Source organism: Bos indicus x Bos taurus, chromosome 4, assembly GCF_003369695.1.
Source record: "Bos indicus x Bos taurus breed Angus x Brahman F1 hybrid chromosome 4, Bos_hybrid_MaternalHap_v2.0, whole genome shotgun sequence".
NCBI lineage: Eukaryota > Metazoa > Chordata > Mammalia > Artiodactyla > Bovidae > Bos > Bos indicus x Bos taurus.
This window is the reverse complement of record NC_040079.1, coordinates 104,016,450-104,038,055: the sequence shown is the minus strand read 5'-3', so window position 1 is coordinate 104,038,055 and position 21,606 is coordinate 104,016,450. Positions and strand designations below refer to the sequence as shown.

General features: G+C 40.5%; 1 protein-coding gene across 1 annotated transcript in view; it reads left to right on the top strand.

Annotated features, from left to right (window-relative positions):
• Positions 1-21,606, top strand: part of UMAD1 (UBAP1-MVB12-associated (UMA) domain containing 1) — a 254,614-nt gene that overhangs the window by 27,087 nt on the left and 205,921 nt on the right. The window contains exon 2 of the mRNA XM_027540075.1: positions 11,892-11,991. Within this exon, the coding sequence (XP_027395876.1) occupies positions 11,910-11,991 (82 nt within the window). The 5' untranslated portion in view covers positions 11,892-11,909. The remainder of the gene's footprint in view (positions 1-11,891; positions 11,992-21,606) is intronic.

Here is a 21,606-nt window from a genome sequence, read left to right as displayed (position 1 = left end):
TGCCATAAGGGTGGTGTCATCTGTATATCTGAGGTTATTGATATTTCTCCTGACAATCTTGATTCCAGCTTGTGCTTCCTCCAGCCCAGCGTTTCTCATGATGTACTCTGCATATAAGTTAAATAAGCAGGGTGACAATATACAGCCTTGATGTACTCCTTTTCCTATTTGGAACCAGTCTGTTGTTCCATGTCCAGTTCTAACTGTTACTTCCTGACCTGCATATAGGTTTCTGAAGAGGCAGGTCAGGTGGCCTGGTATGCCCATCTCTTTCAGAATTTTCTACAATTTATTGTGATCTACACCGTCAAAGACTTTGGTGTAGTCTATAAAGCAGAAATAGATGATTTTCTGGAACTCTCTTGCTTTTTCCATGATCCAGCAGATGTTGGCAATTTGATCTCTGGTTCCTCTGCCTTTTCTAAAACCAGCTTGACCATCAGGAAGTTCACGGTTCACATATTGCTGAAGCCTGGCTTGGAGAATTTTGAGGATGACTTTACTAGCGTGTGAGATGAGTGCAATTGTGTGGTAGTTTGAGCATTCTTTGGCGTTGCCTTTCTTTGGGATTGGAATGAAAACTGACCTTTTCCAGTCCTGTGGCCACTGCTGAGTTTTCCATATTTGCTGGCATATTGAGTGCAGCACTTTCACAGCATCATCTTTGAGGATTTGAAATAGCTCAACTGGAATTCCATCACCTCTACTAGCTTTGTTCGTAGTGATACTTCCTAAGGCCCACTTGACTTCATATTCCAGGATGTCTGGCTCTAGGTGAGTGATCATACCATCATGATTATCTGGGTCATGAAGATCTTTTTTGTATAGTTCTTCTGTGTATTCCTTCCACCTCTTCTTAATATCTTCTGCTTCTGTTAGGTGCATACCATTCTGTCCTTTATCGAGCTGGTCTTTGCATGAAATGTTCCCTTGGTGTCTCTAATTTTCTTTAAGAGATCTCTAGTCTTTCTTGTTCTATTGTTTTCTTCTATTTGCATTGATCGCTGAGGAAGGCTTTCTTATCTCTCCTTGCTATTCTTTGGAACTCTGCATTCAGTGGGTATATCTTTCCTTTTCTCCTTTGCTTTTTTCTTCTCTTCTTTTCACAGCTATTTGTCAGGCCTCCTCAGACAGCCATTTTGCTTTTTTGCATTTCTTTTTCTTGGAAATGGTCTTGATTCCTATCTCCTATACGATATCACAACCTCTGTCCATAGTTCATCAGGCACTCTATCAGATCTAGTCCCTTAAATCTATTTCTCACTTCAACTGTATAATTATAAGGGATTTGATTTAGGTCATACCTGAATGGTCTAGACTTTCTTCAATTTCAGTCTGAATTTGGCAATAAGGAGTTCATGATCTGAGCCACAGTCAGCTCCTGGTCTTATTTTTGCTGTCTGTATAGAGTTTCTCCATCTTTGGCTGCAAAGAATATAATCAATCTGATTTCAGTATTGACCATCTAGTGATGTCCATGTGTAGAGTCTTCTCTTGCGTTGTTGGAAGAGGGTGTTTGCTATGACCAGTGTGTTCTCTTGGCAAAACTCTATTAGCCTTTGCCCTGCTTCATTCTGTACTCCAAGGCCAAATTTGCCTGTTATTCCAGGTGTTTCTTGACTTCCTACTTTTGTATTCCAGTCCCCTATAATGAAAAGCACATCATTTTCGCATGTTAGTTCTAAGAGGTCTTGTAGGTCTTCATAGAACTGTTCAACTTCAACTTCTTCAGCATTATTGGTCGGGGCATAGACTTGGATTACCATGATATTGAATGGTTTGCCTTGGAAACAAACAGAGATCATTCTGTCGTTTTTGAGATTGCATCCAAGTATTGCATTTCGGACTTCATTGCTGCCCTGTAAGTATATTTTTTAGTACCATTTTTCTAGATTCTGTATATATGCATTAGAATATAATATTTATCTTTCTCTTTCTGACTTATGTCACTCTGTGTAATAGGCTCTAGGTTTATCCACCTCATTAGAACTGACTCAAATGCATCCCTTTTATGGCTGAGTAATATTCCACTGTGTACCACAACTTCTTTATCCACTCATCTCTTGATGGACATCTATGTTGCTTCCTTGTTCTAGCTATTGTAAACAATGTTGCAAAGAACAATGGGATACATGTATCTTTTTCAATTTTGATTTCCTCAGGGTATATGCCTAGGAGTGGGATTGCTGGGTCATATTTCATGTGAAGAGTTGACTCATTGCAAAAGACTCTGATGCTGGGAGGGATTGGGGGGAGGAGGAGAATGGGAGGACAGAGGATGAGATGGCTGGATAGCATCACTGACTCGATGGATGTGAGTTTGAGTGAACTCTGGGAGTTGGTGATGGACAGGGAGGCCTGGCGTGCTGCAATTCATGGGGTCTCAAAGAGTCGAACACGACTGAGCGACTGAACTGAACTGAACTGATGGTGGTTTTATTCTCAGTTTTTGAAGGAGTCTTCATACCATCTTCCATAGTGGCTGTATCAATTTACACTCCCACCAACAGTGCAAGAGGGTTCCCTTTTCTCCACACCCTCTCCAGCATTTATTGTTTGTAGACTTTTTGATGATGGCCATCTTGACTGGTGTGAGGTGATATCCCATTGTGGTTTTGATTCGCATTTCTCTAATAATGAGCAATGTTGAACATCTTTTCATGTGTTTGTTAGCCATCTGTATGTCTTCTTTGGATAAATGTCTATTTAGATCTTTTCCCCACTATTTGATTGGGCTGTTTGTTTTTTTGGCATTGAGTTGTATGAGTTGCTTGTATATTTTGGAAATTAATCCTTTGTCAGTTGTTCCATTTGCTATTATTTTCTCCCATTCTGAGGGTTGTCTTTTCACCTTGCTTATAGTTTCCTTTGCTGTGCAAAAGCTATTAAGTTTAATCAGGTCCTACTTGTTTACTTTTGTTCTTATTTCCATTACTCTAGGAGGTGGGTCATAGAGGATCTTGCTTTGATTTATGTCTTCGATTGTTCTGTCTCAAGTGTTCTGTTCCTCTAAAAATTGTATAGTTTCTGGTCTTACATTTAGGTCTTTAATCCATGTTGAGTTTATCTTTGTGTATGGTGTTAGGAAGTGTTCTACTTTCCTTCTTTTACATGTAGCTGTCCAGTTTTCCCAGCACCATTTATTGAAGAGGCTATCTTTGCCCCATTGTATATTCTTGCCTCCTTTGTCAAAAATAAGGTGCCCATAGGTACATGGCTTTATTTCTGGGCTTTCTATCTCATTCCATTGGTCTATATTTCAGTTTTTGTGCCAGTACCATACTGTCTTGATGACTGTAGTTTTGTAGTATAATCTGAAGTCAGGAAGGTTGATTCCTTCAGTTCCATTCTTCTTTCTCAAGACTGCTTTGGCTGTTGGGGATCTTTTGTGTTTCTATATGAATTGTGAAACTTTTTGTTCTAGTTCTGTGAAAAATGCCATTGGTAATTTGATAGGGATTACATTGAATCTGTGGATGGCATTTGGTAGTATAGTCATTTTCACGATATTGATTCTTCCTAGCCAGGAACATGGACTATCTCTCCATCTACTTATATCATCTTTGATTTCTTTCATTAGTGTCTTAGATTTTTCTGTGTACAGTTCTTTTGTCTCTTTAGGTAAGTTTATTCCTAGATATTTAATTCTTTTTGTTCGAATGGTGAATGGGATTGATTCCTTAATTTGTCTTTCTGGTTTTTCATTGTTAGTATATAGAAATGCAACTGATTTCTGTGTATTGATATGTATCCTGAAACTTTGCTAAATTCAGTGATTAGCTCTAGTGATTTTCTGATACTATCTTTAGGGTTTTCTACGTACAGTATCATGTCATCTGCAAACAGTGAGAGCTTTATTTACTTCTTCTTTTTTGATCTGGGTTACTTTTCTTTCTTTTTCTTTTCTGATTGTTATAGCTTGAATTTCCAGAACTATGTTGAATAATAGTGGTGAAAGTGGGCACCCTTGTCTTGTTCCTAATCTTAGAGGGAATGCTTTCAGTTTTTCACCATCAAGAAAAATGTTTGCTGTAGGCTTATCATATATGGCCTTTGCTATGTTGAGGTAGGTTCCTTCTATGCCCATATTTGGAAGAGTTTTAATCATTAATGGGGGCTGAATTTTGTCAAAGGCTTTTTCTGCATCTCTTGAGATGATCATATGGTTTTTATCTTTCGATTTGTTAATATGGTGTGTCACAGTGATTGATTTGCATATTTTGAAGAATCCTTGCACCCCTGGAATAAACCCAATTTGATCATGGTGTATGTGCTTTTTGATGTGTTGCTGAATTCTGTTTGCTAAAATCAGGAAACACTTTTTGAAGCACCTCTCTCTGTGTCCACAAAGCTCCTTGTTCTAGAACTCTAACAGCATGTGGCAGTGAACTGAACAAGGGACATTGCCACATTGACCTCCAAAGGGGTAGAAAACTGCAGTCCTGATATGTCCCTGATAGAAGGTCGAGAGCCTGATGGTTCCACGGTTCTCATCTGTGGTCACTGTGTACTCAGGTCTCTGTCCCTACTGTAGGCAAAACAACTCACCCCTTCCCGAGGAGGTGCTTTAACCTTTTGTCCCATTCATTCATGGCAACATGCTCTAAGGTCAGTATGTCTTCATCAGGTTCAGATGTGGCACTCTTGGTGTGGCAACTTCGTGAACTAAAGAGACCCGCGGTCTGTCCTTCTGCCCCGTCCTGTAACTGGGAGAGGTAATGCCCAAACTGCTCTCACCCAGAAAGGAGGGGGTGGGGGATTGACGGCAGGCGCAGAGGAGGGCAGTTCTGGCATCCCACTGAGCAGGCATCTTGGGGGAGCCCCCGCCTTGGGTTGGAGAATGTTAACTAATTATGCCTAGATTTGGCTTCCCGGGAGGCCACCCCACCTCCCCAGCAGTCTCCAGCCCCATTGGCTCTACCCTCTTGGAGTTCCTTCCTTTTCCAGTAACTTCCTTGGCTACCAGTGAAGTAAGCACTGGAGAGTAGACCCTCCTTGGCGGATTAGCACTTTGCTCTGGTAGCTTTCTGTCTGCAGCGTTGTTGTAAATATCCAGTAGTCATAGTCCTTTAATCCAGACTGGTAGTCACTATGGCAGCACAGCTCTCCAAAATTTTATTGGTTACTTATCTATTTGATTGTAGTCAGCTTCAAGTATCTGTAGCTAGATCTACAATTTTGGCTAACTGTCTACAATGCGGGAGACCAGGGTTCGAGCCCTGGGTTGGGAAGATTCCCTGAAGAAGGAAATGGCAATCCACTCCAGTACTATTGCCTGGAAAATCCCATGGACAGAGGAGCCTGGTAGACTACAGTCTGTGGGGTCACAAAGAGTCAGACATGACTGAGCGACTTCACTTATAACTATAGTTATATAACTGTAACTGTAACTCTTAGATCCACTGCATTTCTCATCTTTCACCCTTAAATGTGCCCCCCTTTATTTATCCAATGGTATCTTTTCTCTGTAAGGCTCCAGTTGGACACTATCCTGCTTCCTCTCTATGCCTTCACCCTTCGTGTCCTAAGTGAAGGGCTTCCCTGGTGGCTCAGTGGTAAAGAATCAGCCCGCCAATTCAGGAGACTTGGGTTCGACCCATGCATTGGGAAGATCTCTTGGAGAAGGGCATGGTAACCCACTCCAGTATTCCTGCCTGGAGAAGCCCATGGACAGAGGAGCCTGGTGGGCTACAGTCCATGGGGTCTTAGAGTCAGACACAACCAAGCAACTAACACACACGCACACATTTTCATGCCAGCTGAGGCTTTAGTATCAGGTTGATGATTATATCCTTGACTTGTCCCTTACCAAGACTGAGAAGACATACAGATGGCTAACAAACACATGAAAAGATGCTCAACATCACTCATTATCAGAGAAATGCAAATCAAGACCACTATGAGGTACCATTTCACACCAGTCAGAATGGCTGCGATCCAAAAGTCTACAAATAATAAATGTTGGAGAGGGTGTGGAGGAAAGGGAACCCTCTTACACTGTTGGTGGGAATGCAAACTAGTACAGCCACTATGGAGAACAGTGTGGAGATTCCTTAAAAAACTGGAAATAGAACTGCCTTACGATCTAGCAATCCCACTGCTGGGCATACACACTGAGGAAACCAGAAGGGAAAGAGACACGTGTACCCCAATGTTCATCGCAGCACTGTTTATAATAGCCAGGACATGGAAACAACCTAGATGTCCATCAGCAGATGAATGGATAAGAAAGCTGTGGTACATATACACAATGGAGTATTACTCAGCCATTAAAAAGAATACATTTGAATCAGTTCTAATGAGGTGGATGAAACTGGAGCCTATTATACAGAGTGAAGTAAGCCAGAAGGAAAAACACCAATACAGTATACTAATGCATATATATGGAATTTAGAAAGATGATAACAATAACCCTGTGTACGAGACAGCAAAAGTGACGCTGATATATGGAACAGTCTTATGGACTCTGTGGGAGAGGGAGAGGGTGGGAAGATTTTGGAGAATGGCATTGAAACATGTAAAATATCATGTATGAAACGAGATGCCAGTCCAGGTTCAATGCACAATACTGGATGCTTGGGGCTAGTGCACTGGGACGACCCAGAGGGATGGTATGGGGAGGGAGGAGGGAGGAGGGTTCAGGATGGGGAGCACATGTATACCTGTGATGGATTCATTTTGATATTTGGCAAAACTAATACAACTATGTAAAGTTTAAAAAAAAAAAAAAAAGACTGAGATTTAGTTATCTGCTCTTCCTTCAGAGGCGTTCTCTGTTTTAGTTTTAGCTGTTCGGGTTGAGAACTTAGTTGCTTCTTCCAACCTTTTAAGTCTTTGAATGAACTTTATTTTCTTACATTCCTGCCTGTAAGCCAACCAGTTCTTTTCTGATATCATTTCTTTCTTGGATCAGTTTCTTTTTTTTCTTATTTAGTTTTTTGTTTTTTTTTTTTAATCTCATTCCTTGTCTTTTCATCTTTTCCTGTTGCTTTTCCATTTAATCTTTTTTTTTTTTTCCGTTTAATCTTGTTTTTTCTTTTTGCCAGATTTAAAGGCCTTGTCTTGAGGATGCCAAACTTTTTCCAGACTTCTCTTATCGCTCCATCATTATATCCAGTAAGCTCTGTCTTTGCAGATTTCATAGGCTCTTCCTTTTCCTTAACTGAAATATTTTCTTTTTCACACAGCTTGTGTTTTTCTTCTCCTTTTTTTTTTTTTTTTAAATTTTAGAAAGTGAAACCTGCCAGATATGTTTCCAACAAACTGACTCGTTTACCATCTACTCTGATCTACAACTCAGGGCAGGTTGACCTACACAAGTACCCGAACAAATCACAGTTTCTAGAAGGCTTTTGATCAGATAAAATCTTGACTTACCCTCCCTGCTTGATGTTCTGGTTTTGTTGTTCAGTCAGTCTTTGTGACCCCATGGACTGCAGCATGCCAGGCTTCCCTGTTCTTCACTGTCTCCCTGAGTTTGCTCAAACTCATGTCCTTTGAGTCTATGATATCAATCAACCATCTCATCCTCTGTCATCCCCTTCTCCTCCTGCCTTCAATCTTTCCCAGCATCGGGGTCTTTTCCAGTGAGTCAGTTCTTCGAATCAGGTGGTCCAAGTATTGGAGTTTCAGCTTCCGCATAGTCCTTCTAATGAATATTCAGGACTGATTTCCTTTAGGATGGACTGGTTGGATCTCCTTGCAGTCCAAGGGGCTCTCAAGAGTCTTCTCCAACACCATAGTTCAAAAGTAACAATTCTTCAGCACTCAGGCTTCTTTATAGTCCAAGTCTCATATCCATACATGACTACTGGAAAAACCATAGCTTTTACAAGATAGACCTTTGTCAGCAAAGTAATGTCTCTGCTTTTTAATATATTTTCCAGGTTGGTCATAGCTTTTCTTCCAGTGAGCAGGTGTCTTTTAATTTCATGGCTGCAGTTACCATCTGCAGTGATTTTGGAGCCCGAGAAAATAAAGTCTGTCACTGTTTCCCCATCTATTTATGATGAAGTGATGGGGTCAGATACCATGATCTTCATTTTTTGAATGTTGAATTTTAAGCCAGCTTTTTCACTTTCCTCTTTCACCTTCATTGAAAGGCCCTTTAGTTCTTTGCTTTCTGCCATAAGGGTGATGTCATCTGTATATGTGAAGTGATTGATATTTCTCCCAGCAGTCTTTATTCTAGCTTGTGCTTCATCCAGCCTGGCATTTCTCATGATGTACCCTGCATATAAGTTAATAAGCAGAGTGACAGTATATAGCCTCGATGTAATCTTTTCGCAATTTTGAACCAGTCCATTGTTCCATGTCGGCTTCTAACATTGCTTCTTGTCCTGCATACAGGTTTCTTAGGAGGCAGATAAGGTGTTCTGGTATTCCCATCTCTTGAAGAATTTTCCAAAGCTTGTTGTGATCCACACAGTCAAAGGCTTTAGCGTAATCAATGAAGCAGAAGTAGATGTCTCTCTGGATTTCCCGTGCTTTTTCTATAATCCAGAGGATATTGGCAATTTAATCACTGGTTCCTCTGCCTTTTCTAAATCCAGCTTGTACATCTGGAGGTTCTCAGTTCATGTACTGTTGAAGACTAGCTTGGAGTATTTTGAGCATGGTCTTGCTAGCATGTGAAATGAGTACATTTGTGCAGCAGTTTGAACATTCTTTGGCATTGCCCTTCTTTGAGATTGGAATGCAGACTGACCTTTTCCAGTCCTGTGGCCTAGTTTTCCAAATTTGCTGGCATATTGAGTGCAGTACTTTCACAGCATCATCTTTGAGGATTTGAAATAGTTCAACTGGAATTCCATCACCTCCACTAGCTTTGTTCACAGTGATGCGTCCTAAGGCCCACAAGACTTTGCACTCTTGGATGCCTGGCTCTAGGTGAGTGAGCACACCATCATGGTTATCCAGGTCATTAAGATTTTTTTTGTATAGTTCATCTGTGTATTCTTGCCACTTCTTAATATCTTCTTCTGTTAGGTGCATTCTGTCCTTTTTTGTGCCCATCTTTGGATGAAATGTTCCCTGGGTATCTCTTTCTTGAAGAGCTCTCTGTTCTTTCCCATTGTTTTCCTCTATTGTTTTCATTATATAGTTTTCCTCTATTTCTTTGCATTGTTCACTTAGGAAGGCTTTCTTATCTCTCCTTGCTATTCTTTGGAACTCTGCATTCAATGCGTATATCTTTCCTTTTCTCCTTTGCTTTTTTCTTCTCTTCTTTTCACAGCTATTTGTAAGGCCTCCTCAGACAGCCATTTTGCTTTTTTGCATTGCTTTTGTGGGCGAGGTTTTGTTCATTGTCTCCTGCAGTGTTACGAACCTCGTGTAGTTCTTCAGGCACTCTATCAGATCTAATCCCTTCAATCTATTTGTCACTTCCACTCTATAATCATGAGATTTGATTTAGGTCATACTTAAATGACCTAGTGGTTTTCCCTACTTTTTTCAATTTAGGTCTGAATTTGGCAATAAGGAGCTCATGATCTGAGCCGTAGTCAGCTCCTGGTCTTGTCTTTGCTGTTTGTATACAGCCTCTCCATCTTTGGCTGCAAAGAATATAATCAATCTGATTTCAGTATTGACCATCGGTGATGTTCATGTATAGAGTCATCTCTTGTGTTATTGGAAGAGAGTGTTTGCTATGACCAGTTCATTCTCTTGGCAAAACTCTGTTAGCCTTTGCCCTGCTTCATTTTGTACTCCAAGCCACACTTGCCTGTTACAACAGGCAAGTTTGGCCTCGGATATTCTGATATGGGCAGAATATATGAAACTGAAATGTGGGGCACTTGATGCCACGAGGAATTCTGCTTTGCTGTCTCTTGTATCGCTTTGCTAATAGGGACTGTCCTCAGAATGGTACGTGTTCTCCCCAGTTCCCTTTAGCTTCTTTCCCAGTTGTTTTCTAGGAGTTGTTGCCCTGCCCAAATATATAAAGCTGAATGTACAAAGTTCAGTTCAGTTCAGTTGTTCAGTCGTGTCCGACTCTTTGCGACCCCATGAACTGCAGCACACCAGGCCTCCCTGTCCATCACCAACTCCTGGAGTCCATCCAAACCCATGTCCATCGAGTCGGTGATGCCATCCAGCCATCTCAAACTCTGTCGTCCCCTTCTACCTTCAGTCTTTCCCAGCATCAGGGTCTTTTCAAATGAGTTAGCTCTTCACATCAAGTGGCCAAAGTATTGGACTTTCAGCTTCAACATCAGTCTTTCCAAAGAACACCCAGCACTGATCTCCTTCAGAATGGACTGGTTGGATCTCCTTGCAGTCCAAGGGACCCTCAAGAATCTTCTCCAACACCACAGTTCAAAAGCATCAATTCTTCGGCTCTCAGCTTTCTTCACAGTCCAACTCTCACATCCATACATGACCACTGGAAAAACCATAGCCTTGACTAGATGGACCTTTGTTGGCAAAGTAATGTCTCTGCTTTTTAATACGCTGTCTAGGTTGGTCATAACTTTCCTTCCAAGTAATAAGCATCTTTTAATTTCATGGCTGCAGTCACCATCTGCAGTGATTTTGGAGCCCAGAAAAATAAAGTCAACCACTGTTTCCACTGTTTCGCCATCTATTTGCCATGAAGTGATGGGACTGGATGCCATGATCTTAGTTTTCTGAATGCTGAGCTTTAAGTCAACTTTTTCACTCTCCTCTTTCACTTTCATCAAGAGGCTCTTATTTCTTCACTTTCTGCCATAAGGGTGGTGTCATCTGCATATCTGAGGTTATTGACATTTCTCCCGGCAATCTTGATTCCAGCTTGTGCTTCTTCCAGCCCAGCGTTTCTCATGATGTACTCTGCATATAAGTTCAATAAGCAGGGTGACAGTATACAGCCTTGACGTACTCCTTTTCCTGTTTGGAACCAGTCTGTTGTTCCGTGTCCAGTTCTAAGTGTTGCTTCCTGACCTGCGTACAGGTTTCTCAAGAGACAGGTCAGGTGGTTTGGTATGCCCGTCTCTTTCAGAATTTTCCACAGTTTATTGTGATCCACACAGTCAAAGGCTTTGGCATAGTCTATAAAGGAGAAATTGATGTTTTTCTGGAACTCTCTTGCTTTTTTGATGATCCAGTGGATGTTGGCAATTTGATCTCTGGTTCCTCTGCCTTTTCTAAAACCAGCTTGAACATCTGGAAGTTCACGGTTCACGTATTGCTGAAGCCTGGCTTGGAGAATTTTGAGCATTACTTTACTAGCGTGTGAGATGAGTGCAGTTGTGCGGTAGTTTGAGCATTCTTTGGCATTGCCTTTCTTCGGGATTGGAATGTACAAAGATGTAAGGACAAAGAGGCGAGAGGCTGTGTGTGTGTGGAGGGGGCAGTGCACAGTAATCTCACCAATATAGATATTTGCCTGATAGGGCTTTAAATCTGGCTGCAGTTTTACCATGAATACAGCCCTGAGTGTCTGAATCAGATAACCAGCTCTGGAGGGTATGTGTAGTGCCTTCTTTTCTTTTCTCAGGTGGCTTCAGTTTCATGGGGCATGATAAAAAATCTGGAGAGGTGGTTTTTTTTTTTTTTCCTTTCCTCAGTCCAGTGTCCAGTTAATGGTTCCTGGGATCCTTTCAGATTTGGTGTTATCTGTTGATTTTAGTTTTACTTGTAGTGATTTCTTGGATTATTTCCTACACGTTCAGAAGTCGAGAGCGGTTGCAGGATTCAAGGCACACAGGGTGTCAAACTGGAAGTCCATCTCCTGATATTCTGGTTTTGCTTTCTGATACTTCTGTTACCTAGAGAGGGCTCGTGTTCTTAAGTTTGGGGATAGAATTCCTAAAAGTCCTTTTTGTGATCTCTTTACATTTGGCTTTTTAGTAAGAAGGGTGAAAGTTTCATCTGAATTTGACATAATACCATGTTTGCTTCTGTTTCAGGTAGCAGCAGAAGCAGCAATGTTTCACTTCTTCAGGAAGCCTCTGGAATCTAAGAAGCCGTCAGTGCCCGAGACAGAGGCAGATGGCTTTGTCCTTTTAGGTGAGCATTTTTCGGGCTTAGTTGTCGTTGTTTAGTGTCTCAGTGGTGTCTGACTCCTTGCGACCCCGTGGACCGTAGCCCACCAGGCTCCTCTGTCCATGGGATTCTTCAGGCAAGAACACTGGAGTGGGTTCCCATTCCCTTCTCCAGGGGATCTTCCCAATCCAGGGATTGAAGCCACATTATTAGATTAATGATTTTTGCTTTAAAAGACTACTTGAAAAGTTGTATGATTGATTTAAAAATATTTTTCTACTAACTCCAGAATTAGTTGATGTATATGAAATGTATAAAAATATGGATCATTAATCACTTGAAATATTATTGTCAAGTCTGACTTTTCTTGTATATCAGTTTGAATGTGTCCTTTGGGTTCAATTTATAAAATCATCCCATTTTTTCTATCCTGTAAGTGAGTCAACCTTTTTAATTATGAAAAGCCAGAAGTCTTGAAGAATTCTTGATAAATTCAGATTGTGTTTGAAGAAACAGGGCTTAGTGCTGCTTATAAATCAGCTTCTGAAATTAAATTAGGCATCTAGTACATAGTTGCTAAATGAGGTACATTTATTTTTTTATTTAAGTAGAGTTGATTTACAATATTACATTAATTTTCAGGGGTACAACATAGTGATTGAATATTTTCGCAGATTAAGTGCCAATAAAAATTATTATAAGAACTATTATAACGTAATGGCTATAATTGTGCTATATAGTACATCCTTGTTGCTTATCTTTTTTATATATAGTGGCCTGTATCTCTTAATCCCATACCCCTAACTTGCCCTTCCCTCTCCCTTTTGGTCACCACTAGTTTGTTTTCTGTATCTGTGAGTTTGTCTCTATTTTGCATATGCTTCACTTGTATTATTTTTGTGATTCCACATGTAAGTGATGTCGTACAGTATTTGTCTTTCTTTGATTTATTTCACTAAACATAATGCTCTCTGGGTCCATCCATGTTGTTGACAATAGCAGAATTTCATTCTTTTTTATGGCTTTTTATTCTTTTTTTCTGTGTGTGTGTGCACGTGCACATTGCACTTTCTTAGTCCAGTCGTGTGTTGATAAGTACTTGGGTTTTCTCTTGTCTTGGCTATTTTAGATGGTGCTCCTGTGAGCTTAGGGTACATGTATTTTTTTGAGTTAGTGTTTTCATTTTTTCCAGCTATACACCCAGGAGTGGGATTGCTGGATCATATGGCAGCTCATTTTTAGTGTTTTAAGGAACCTCCATTCTGTTTTGCATGGTGGCTACACCAGTTTACATTCCCATCAAGAGTTTTGAAGTACACTTTAAAATCTAAATATGTTAAATAGTGTCTCCTGAATCTTAAACTAGTTTATTTTCTATTATAAAATTAATCCCTGCTAGTTGTTAAGATTTTAGTGGCTTTAAAAAATACTCCTTTCAACCAGATATTACGCTCTTCCCAAGGGGAGTTCGGAAACATGACGTTTCCGTCGTGTCATTTTCCAGTCCCAAAGAAGGGATTGGCAGTCTTTCGCTGGTTCTTCCCAGCAGCTGTCTTCTCATAGGCCGTTGAGGAGCAACAAAAACCCAGTGTCCCTTGGGGACACCCGTCCTCTTCCACCTGGATTTCCTTCTGCCAGAGTCAGCTCCTTATCTGAGGATTTGCATGAACTCATAGCGTGTTTGCTCTTGACAGTATTTCTCAGGGTCTCCATTTGTAGATTCTGGTTCTCTACCTTTTCTCTCTATATCTTGGCCTAGTCACTCCGAGGTCCCTTGGCATTGGCAGAGGCTCTGTGTGTCTTGACAAGTGGAAGACGGCTTTTTGGGTTTGCAGGTTATGTTGAACTTTTAGGTTAGGCCTTCTAAGAGCCAGGCTCACACCATACCTCTGACCCCACACATTCAGAATGGGTGGCTGGATCTCTGCCTTTTCAGCACTTCTCTTCAGAACCTGGTTTCTTGCAGTAAGGACACGGGGGTTTTACCCCTCTGGCCCTCTTCCATTTCTTGGCCTTAATCTCTGGGAGACCAGAGGAGAGTTTTCCTTATAGTTAAATGCTACCATAAAATATGCTGTCTTTTCCACAGTCATGTTCTGGTAGGCCTGTGGGTTTCCTGGATCTGCTTCCTGGGACCTGGAACAGGGGCCGTAGGTGAGAGTGGTGAGAGCTGTTTTCTCTCTGACCAGATCCGCTGCGTCTGAGGCAAAGTAGTGGGGCATAGTCTGACCAGGGTTGCTGGTTTTTCTGGGGAGCCTCCTGACAGGGATGAAGTGGGGTGCCACCAACCCGGCTGCTTCCCTGGCCCTTCTTACAGTGTCAGGAAATTGTGCTTTGGCTTCCAAGACAGATCATCCCCCACTTCTGTTTCCAATGCTGCCAGTGTTGCTTCCCTCTGACCTGCCGAATTAGCCCAACTAACGGAAAAAACTTCAGGGGTGCCTCTAGTCTCCTGTGATGTTTCTGCCTCTTCTGGAGTTTCACAAAAAGTTCTTTCAGGAATTTGCTCTAGCAATGCCTGGTTCTCCAAACTCTGCTCTGTATTTCTTGTTTTAGAATACCTCTGTAGCCTGGAGAAAGGCATGCAACCCACTCCAGTATTCTTGCCTGGAGAAGCCCCATGGACAGAGGAGCCGGGTGGGCTGCAGTCCATGGGGTCCCATGGAGTGATGCAACTGAAGTGACTTAGCACACAGCTTTAATGCACATGCAGAGAGCTGTGTTTTCCTGTTGTCTCATGATGAGAAATAGTGCACTGACGTGTCTGCGAGCACACAGCTTCTGTAGCTGTACTTGAAGAACTCTTGATCCGTCTTGGCTTCTTCTGTGGCCTGCCACTTGCAACATCACAGAGACAAGTTTTAACCACAGCTGAAAAAGCTGCTGCGGCTGCTGTTTCTAAAATCTCCTCCGGTGTCTGGAGATACACTTCAAGCTTGTAGCTTGAAGATATTTCACTGCCTGTCTTAGCCCAGCAGGGGTTTCTGCCCCCAACTGGTGAAGCTTCTGTTGTGGACTCTACCTTTCTAAGAAAGAGTAGTTTAAGTAGTGATCCTTACCTGAGGCTCAGAAGACAGAAATGCCAAGAGTTGCTACTTCTTGAGGGAATCTCCAGCTATTACTTCCTCTAGTATGGTTTCACAGACCAGCTGCTCCGTCTGATACCTCTCAGCTCTAACGGTGCCGTTTCCCGTAAGCTGACACGCTGTGTGTTGAGAGCGTTTTTGCAGGGCCATCTTGGCCTGAGTGGGATTTAGCTCCTGCACCACGTGTGCTGTGGTTGAGCAGTCACAGTGAGGCATCATCCTGCCCCAGGCTCAGGACTGTAATTTAATTTCAGGTGCGGCTGGTCCCACACCCTTGTTCAAATGATCCAAGCAAGAGCAGACCCCCACATGTTGACTGAGGCCTCCTGGTCCTTCAGCTGCCGTGTCTACTGATGCTTATCTCGGTTTAGTGCCATTTTTTCCCCCAGGTGTAAAGCTCCAACCCCTCCACCATTTTCCATGAAAAATCCTTGGGTTACTATGGTTATGTGATTTTTTTTCCTCCTAGAATCTTCCAGAAAGTTTTTTTTTTGTTTGTTTTGTTTTTATCTCCTGCTTTCAGGAAGAAAAGGAGAGGACGGAGTGCCCTTCTTGCACCTGGTGTTTTTTCAAGTTTAGCTCAGAATAATCTTTATGCCAAAGTGGCATATTTTGGGTTGGTATATCTGCCACCCTTCACCATTTGGGGAAGTTACAAAACCTCCCAGGTATCATTTAGCTTATTTAGAAAATGAGCATGGTAACAATAGGGTTATTCAGGAGATTAAATGAGTTAATGTGTGTAATATGCTTAGGAGAACACTTTGAGTGAGGTGGTCATGTTATCTCCATATACGGTGTGTGCTAAATTGCTTCAGTCATGTCCAGCTCTTTGTGACCCCATGGACTGGCCTGCCGGGCTCTCTGTCCATGAGATTTCCCAGGTGAGAATATTGGAGTGGGTTGCTATACCTTCTCTGGTGGCTCAAACCCAGGGATGAAACCCATATCTTTTATGTCTCCTGCATTCGCAGGGTGGTTCTTTACCACTAGCTCCCTGGGAAGCCCCCATATACAGAAGAGGACTTGAAAAAGTTCGCCAGCTTACATGGGCCAGATCTGGAATCAGCCCAGGCCTTCTAACTTCAGAGCCTGTCCTCTTAACCACTAAGCTATCCCTCTTTTTTTTTTTTTTTTTTTTAAAGTCACATTATCATTTTAAATTTTGAGACAGTAGTGACACTTTAAGCTCTTTTTAAAAATTTAAATTGTGTTCAGTAATTTTCAAATATTCCTTAAGTAACTTTATTATTGAATGGGATTAAAATATAGTGCAAAGGAGAACAGGATTAAATGCCAGAGAAGTATAAATATATCATGTCTGTCAGTTTAACTTTCTCTGAGTTCCCTAGACAATTAATTTTTAAAAGACTAAGTGCTATGCTTTCTTGTTTTCTTTTTTTAATAAAAGAGGGTTGGTTGTGTTATACATAAATTTGGCTTTAATTTTGGCTGCCTCAGACGTTCCACTATTTAATATTTTTAGATACTTAAAAATATTACAATAAACTATAATCTCCTTAATGAAGTTGCGATTGGAAGACAGAGTCAGCCCTCTATGTCCACAAAGTTCCACATCTATGAATTCAACCCACTGCAGATTGAAAATATTGGGGAAAAAAAAAAAATCCAGAGTGGTCCAGCAAAGTAAAACTTAAATTTGCCGCGTGTCTAGCAACGGTTCCCATGCCGTTTATATTGTATCAGGTGTGATGCGTAATTTAAAGTATACAGGAGGGTATGCATAGGTTATATGCGAATACTGCACTGTTTATTTAAGGAACTTGGTGAGCCACTGCAGATTTTAATAAGGGTGCTGCAGAAACCTAGGGACAACTCTACACTGTTGAGTTAGTGAAATATCCTTCTGCCGTTAAAGCCTTAACTGAGAATTGACCAATAAAACTCAGGATAGGTTATTTGGGAATATAGTAAATTACCTTAAAACATAGGATGGTAATCTGTTTTTAGAAACTGGTCTAAGTTCTTTTTATCATATGGTTCTACATTAACTTATATAATATCTACTTTTACTCTCAGAGCATGCTCTGTGTATGTGTAAAAAAATTTGAAAAGATATCACACAGGTCAGATGATAGCTATGAACGACTTTTATCAACATGACTCCGTCCTTTGGCATATGTGCTTTGGTTATCATGTGTCCACTCATCTTGCTTGGTCCTTTTGTGCAGTAGATAGATTGCAGGAAAATAATTGTCTGTACGTGTTTCTGTGTGTTTGTTAACTTATAAATGATACACCTAAGTGAAGGCTTAGATTATATCTATACCAACAACTTCTTCAGTTCATTTCAGTCGCCCAGTTGTGTCTGACTCTTTGCGACCCCGTGTACCGCAGCACGCCAAACCTCCCTGTCCATCACCAACTCCCAGAGTTCACCCAAACCCATGTCCATTGAGTCAGTGATGCCATCCAACAGTCTCGTCCTCTGCCATCCCCTCTCCTCCTGCCTTCAATCTTTCTCAGCATTAGGGTCTTTTCAAATGAATCAGTTCTTCGCATCAAGTGGCCAGAGTATTGGAGTTTCAGCTTTAACATCAGTCCTTCCAATGAAGACCCAAGACTGATCTCCTTTAGGATGGACTGGTTGGATCTCCTTGCAGTCAGAGGGACTCTCAAGAGTCTTCTCCACCACCACCAGTTCAAAAGCATCGATTCTTCAGTGCTCAGCTTTCTTTATAGTGCAACTGTCATATCCATACATGACCACTGGAAAAACCATGGCTTTGACTAGACAGACCTTTCTTGGCAAACTGATATCTCTGCTTTTTAATATGCTGTCTAGGTTGGTCACAGTTTTTCTTTGAAGGAGCAAGCATCTTTTAATTTCATGGCTGCAGTAACCATCTGCAGTGATTTTGGAACCCAAGAAAATAAAGTCTGTCACTGCTTCCATTGTTTCCCCATCTATTTGCCATGAAGTGATGGGACCAGATGCCATGATCTTAGTTTTCTGAATGTTGAGCTTTAAGCCACCTTTTCATTCTCCACTTTCACTTTCATCAAGCGGCTCTTTGTTTTTCTTCGCTTTCAAGGTGGTATCATCTGAGTATCTGAGGTTATTGATATTTCTCTCAGCAATCTTGATCCCAGCTTGTGCTTCATCCAGCCCAGCATTTCACATGATGTACTCTGCATATATGTTAAATAAACAGGGTGACAATATACAACCTTGACATGCTCCTTTCCCAGTTTGGAATCAGTCTGTTGTTCCATGTCTCTAACTCTTGCCTCTTGATCTGAATACAGATTTCTCAACAACTTCTTATCAGTATGGATTCTGTAGAATTTGTTAAGACTGTTATCTTACTTGGCCTTTATAACGTATTTCTAAAAAGGTTAGAGGTTAGAGTAAATTATGTTGTTAAGGGTATAAGTTACCTGTATTTCCCTCCTTGACAATACCTTTTCCCCTAGACATGCCTTCCAACTTAACACAAATAGGTTTGAGGTCATGATTATTAGATGATGTTGCTGAAGTCGACACCCATGACTTGAAACTCAGGGTCTAAGCAGACCCTAGGCTCTTTTATTGATAATAGGGATATATGGGCTGCTTGTACAGAATTAGCTCACTTTTGGACAGAAAGCTTTTTCCATTAGGGTTTCCAAAGCATTTAGCCTTTGTAAAATGTCGAGTGTGCTAAATAATAGTAAGGAAATTAAAAACAAAAAGGCCTGGTGGGAAAACATCCTTTCGCTTTAACTAGTTCCTATTCTCATAAGGAGGTAATAACTATTCGTTCATTCAGTAATGAAATCGAAGTAATCCTCTAGGGTACTCATTTTACACAAAAACAAATTGCAGTTTTCTTTTGTATCACTGGGTGGCGGTTTTTCTTAGTCTTACACTACTGTTTAAAACCCCAGCAAGCCTGGTACTATTTGTAATTACCAGGGTTTTCTTCTGTTATGACATGTTTAATTGTGCTTTCAAGACATTATCTTTAGGTTGATTACAAATTTACTACTGTAGTATGCAACCTCTTATTTTAAATTAAGGAAAAGAGTATCTGTTGCCTAGATGTTGGCATAAAATCCTTCCAAAACTAGGACAAAGGCATCAATTAGCTTATTATATTATAGAAAAAAAGAAAAATAATAGCAACCAAGAAAAGTCACAGAAAATAAAGTGGAAAGGATTATTGTATATTCACCAACATTGGTGACCAAATAGTGAGTATAACTTTGGAGCAGGCAAATGAAATTGGGCAAACACCATTAAAGAGATTAAAGGAATTGGGTTACAGTAAAACTAAAGTTCATCGTGTTTTTCAGAATATGCAGGTGCTTCTTAAAACTATAGCCTAAGAACTTCTAGCTCCCATTAAGCTAATTATTTTGTAAAACTGATTGAATTTAGAATCAGTTTAGTAATTCACCACAGCTTGAATTTCATCTTTTAAATACTGACACTGAAGTATGTACTTGAGTCTCACCTCTGTTTGCCAGTTTAAATGGTAAATCAGGTTTTGGGAAATAGTGCGTTTAAAGTTTTAAGACTGTCTCCTACTGAATTCCCCATGGTGGGAATCATTGAAATCATGTATACACACTAAAGTTGAACTGTCACATTTTTATGTGGAACTTTTTAGGTAGTGTCTTCGTCTCTGTACTGTGGCCTTTATTTAAAAGTGAAAATCTAGTGGTGTATAATAAAAATTTACATTCCAGAGAATAAGGGACAGTAAGTCACTCTGATTCTGTGTAGGACTGAAGGCTGTAATGAAAACAGCAGTGACAGAAACTAAACAGATTTTCACCATGTGTTTCCCCATCCTTACAAGAGAAGCATAACATCTTCAAAAGAAAGTGTTTATGGGTTAAAAAAGCAGCCGACCCTATTAATATCCCTATTAATATCTTACCCATGTATTGTGCTATTCAGAAAAAGTCAAATTGCAGTGAATTTACTTGGCAGTCTTTCTGTTTTTTTCTCTTGACCTTTCAATTTTAAAGGAAGTATGCCAGGATTTTCAACTGAACTCATAGCACAGTTGTTTATTTTCCCATTGAGAAATGGTGAGTCGTGTGTATAATGGATAAAAATGAACAGAATTTGCACATTCGTTGCTTCCTAATTCTGGTTCATCTCGTGGCTTTCAGAGGTGAAACGGTTGAGGCCAGACTGTGGGATGTACCACTCTGCCTTGTCTCCTGAAGGGGCAGGATGAGAGGGGGCTTCACGGGGCGGGGCAGAGATGTCCACGAGCTGAGAGGCAGCACAGGCCCCTCCGTGGCACACAGTCAATTGTGAGTTGTGAGAAACGGGCTCAGAAGACTCAGCCGACTCAAACGCGAGTTAGGGATCCGTCTCCCTGACTCAGTGAGTCTAACCTTCTTTTGAATTAGGGGGCAGTTTGCAAAAGTGCTGGTGCTGGGGCTTCATCCCTCCATTCTGATTAGACACACGTGGGGTTTGGCCCAGACACTGACTTTTTTCCCAGAGTTTCCCCAGATAGTTCTTATGAGCATACAAGGCTGAGAACTGCTGCAGTTCACTCTTTATAATTTAGTTATGGACACCATCAAATCATGTGTTAAAACACTTTGACAAAGACCTCATAAAAATACAAAAGTTATAGTTTCTCTTCCACTGCAGTTGAGCCATAAACAAAAAAAATAAAACGACAAAATTTCTAGGTAGAACATCTTTTCAAACATTAAATAAATAGCAGAAAGATTCAGATTTCTAAGGAATGAAATTGGTTTCTTAAATATATTTAGAAACTTAAAACATCTTTTTTTAATCAATAAAGCAGTTGAGAAGCATTTTGTCAACTTAATTATACAAATACTTATTCCAACTGGCTTGTAACTCTTTCTGTCTTTGACCATAGCTTATCTAATCTAGAGTAACTTTAGGTAAATTTATTTGACAAATTAACATCTATGAACTCTTCAGAGCCACTCTGATGTATTTTTTCTTTGAACTGAAGCCATCAGGCAGTCAGATTTTTAGTCCACTCGTTGGTGTAGTTGACCAGTTTACTATGGTACTGTTTCCTGGAGGACACTTTTTCAGCACAACTTCAGTAGGCAAAAAAATTTATGTGTGCTCACCATAGACCGTAAATGGGTTTCCTCTAGCATTTACTCAGAGGCTTTCATAGTGTTATATCTTCCACATCTGAGACCACTTTAACTGAAAAATTATGATGAATAGCTTTGATAGTTTCATTTAAAGTTTATTCTTATTTCATTCTGTTAAGGAAATAATAGGGATGAGAATCTAAGTAGAATGTACACTTATGAGCATTGCAGTTTGTACTAGTAATTTAGACAGGTTTGGAAGACCTAAATATTGTCTTGCTAGTAATTTTAATAATGCCACAATATTGTTTTATATTTAAGTGGTTGTCTTATTCAGTATCTGTTTTTTCCCATTGTATGCAGCCAAAGCATATTATGAAAGGAAGAGTTCTTATTGAGGTCACACATTAATCTTTCCAAATGTGAATTTCTGAGAATGTGTCTTCTTTCGTTATTATCATGATAGAATTATGGTGGTACCTCAAAATAGCATTCTCTA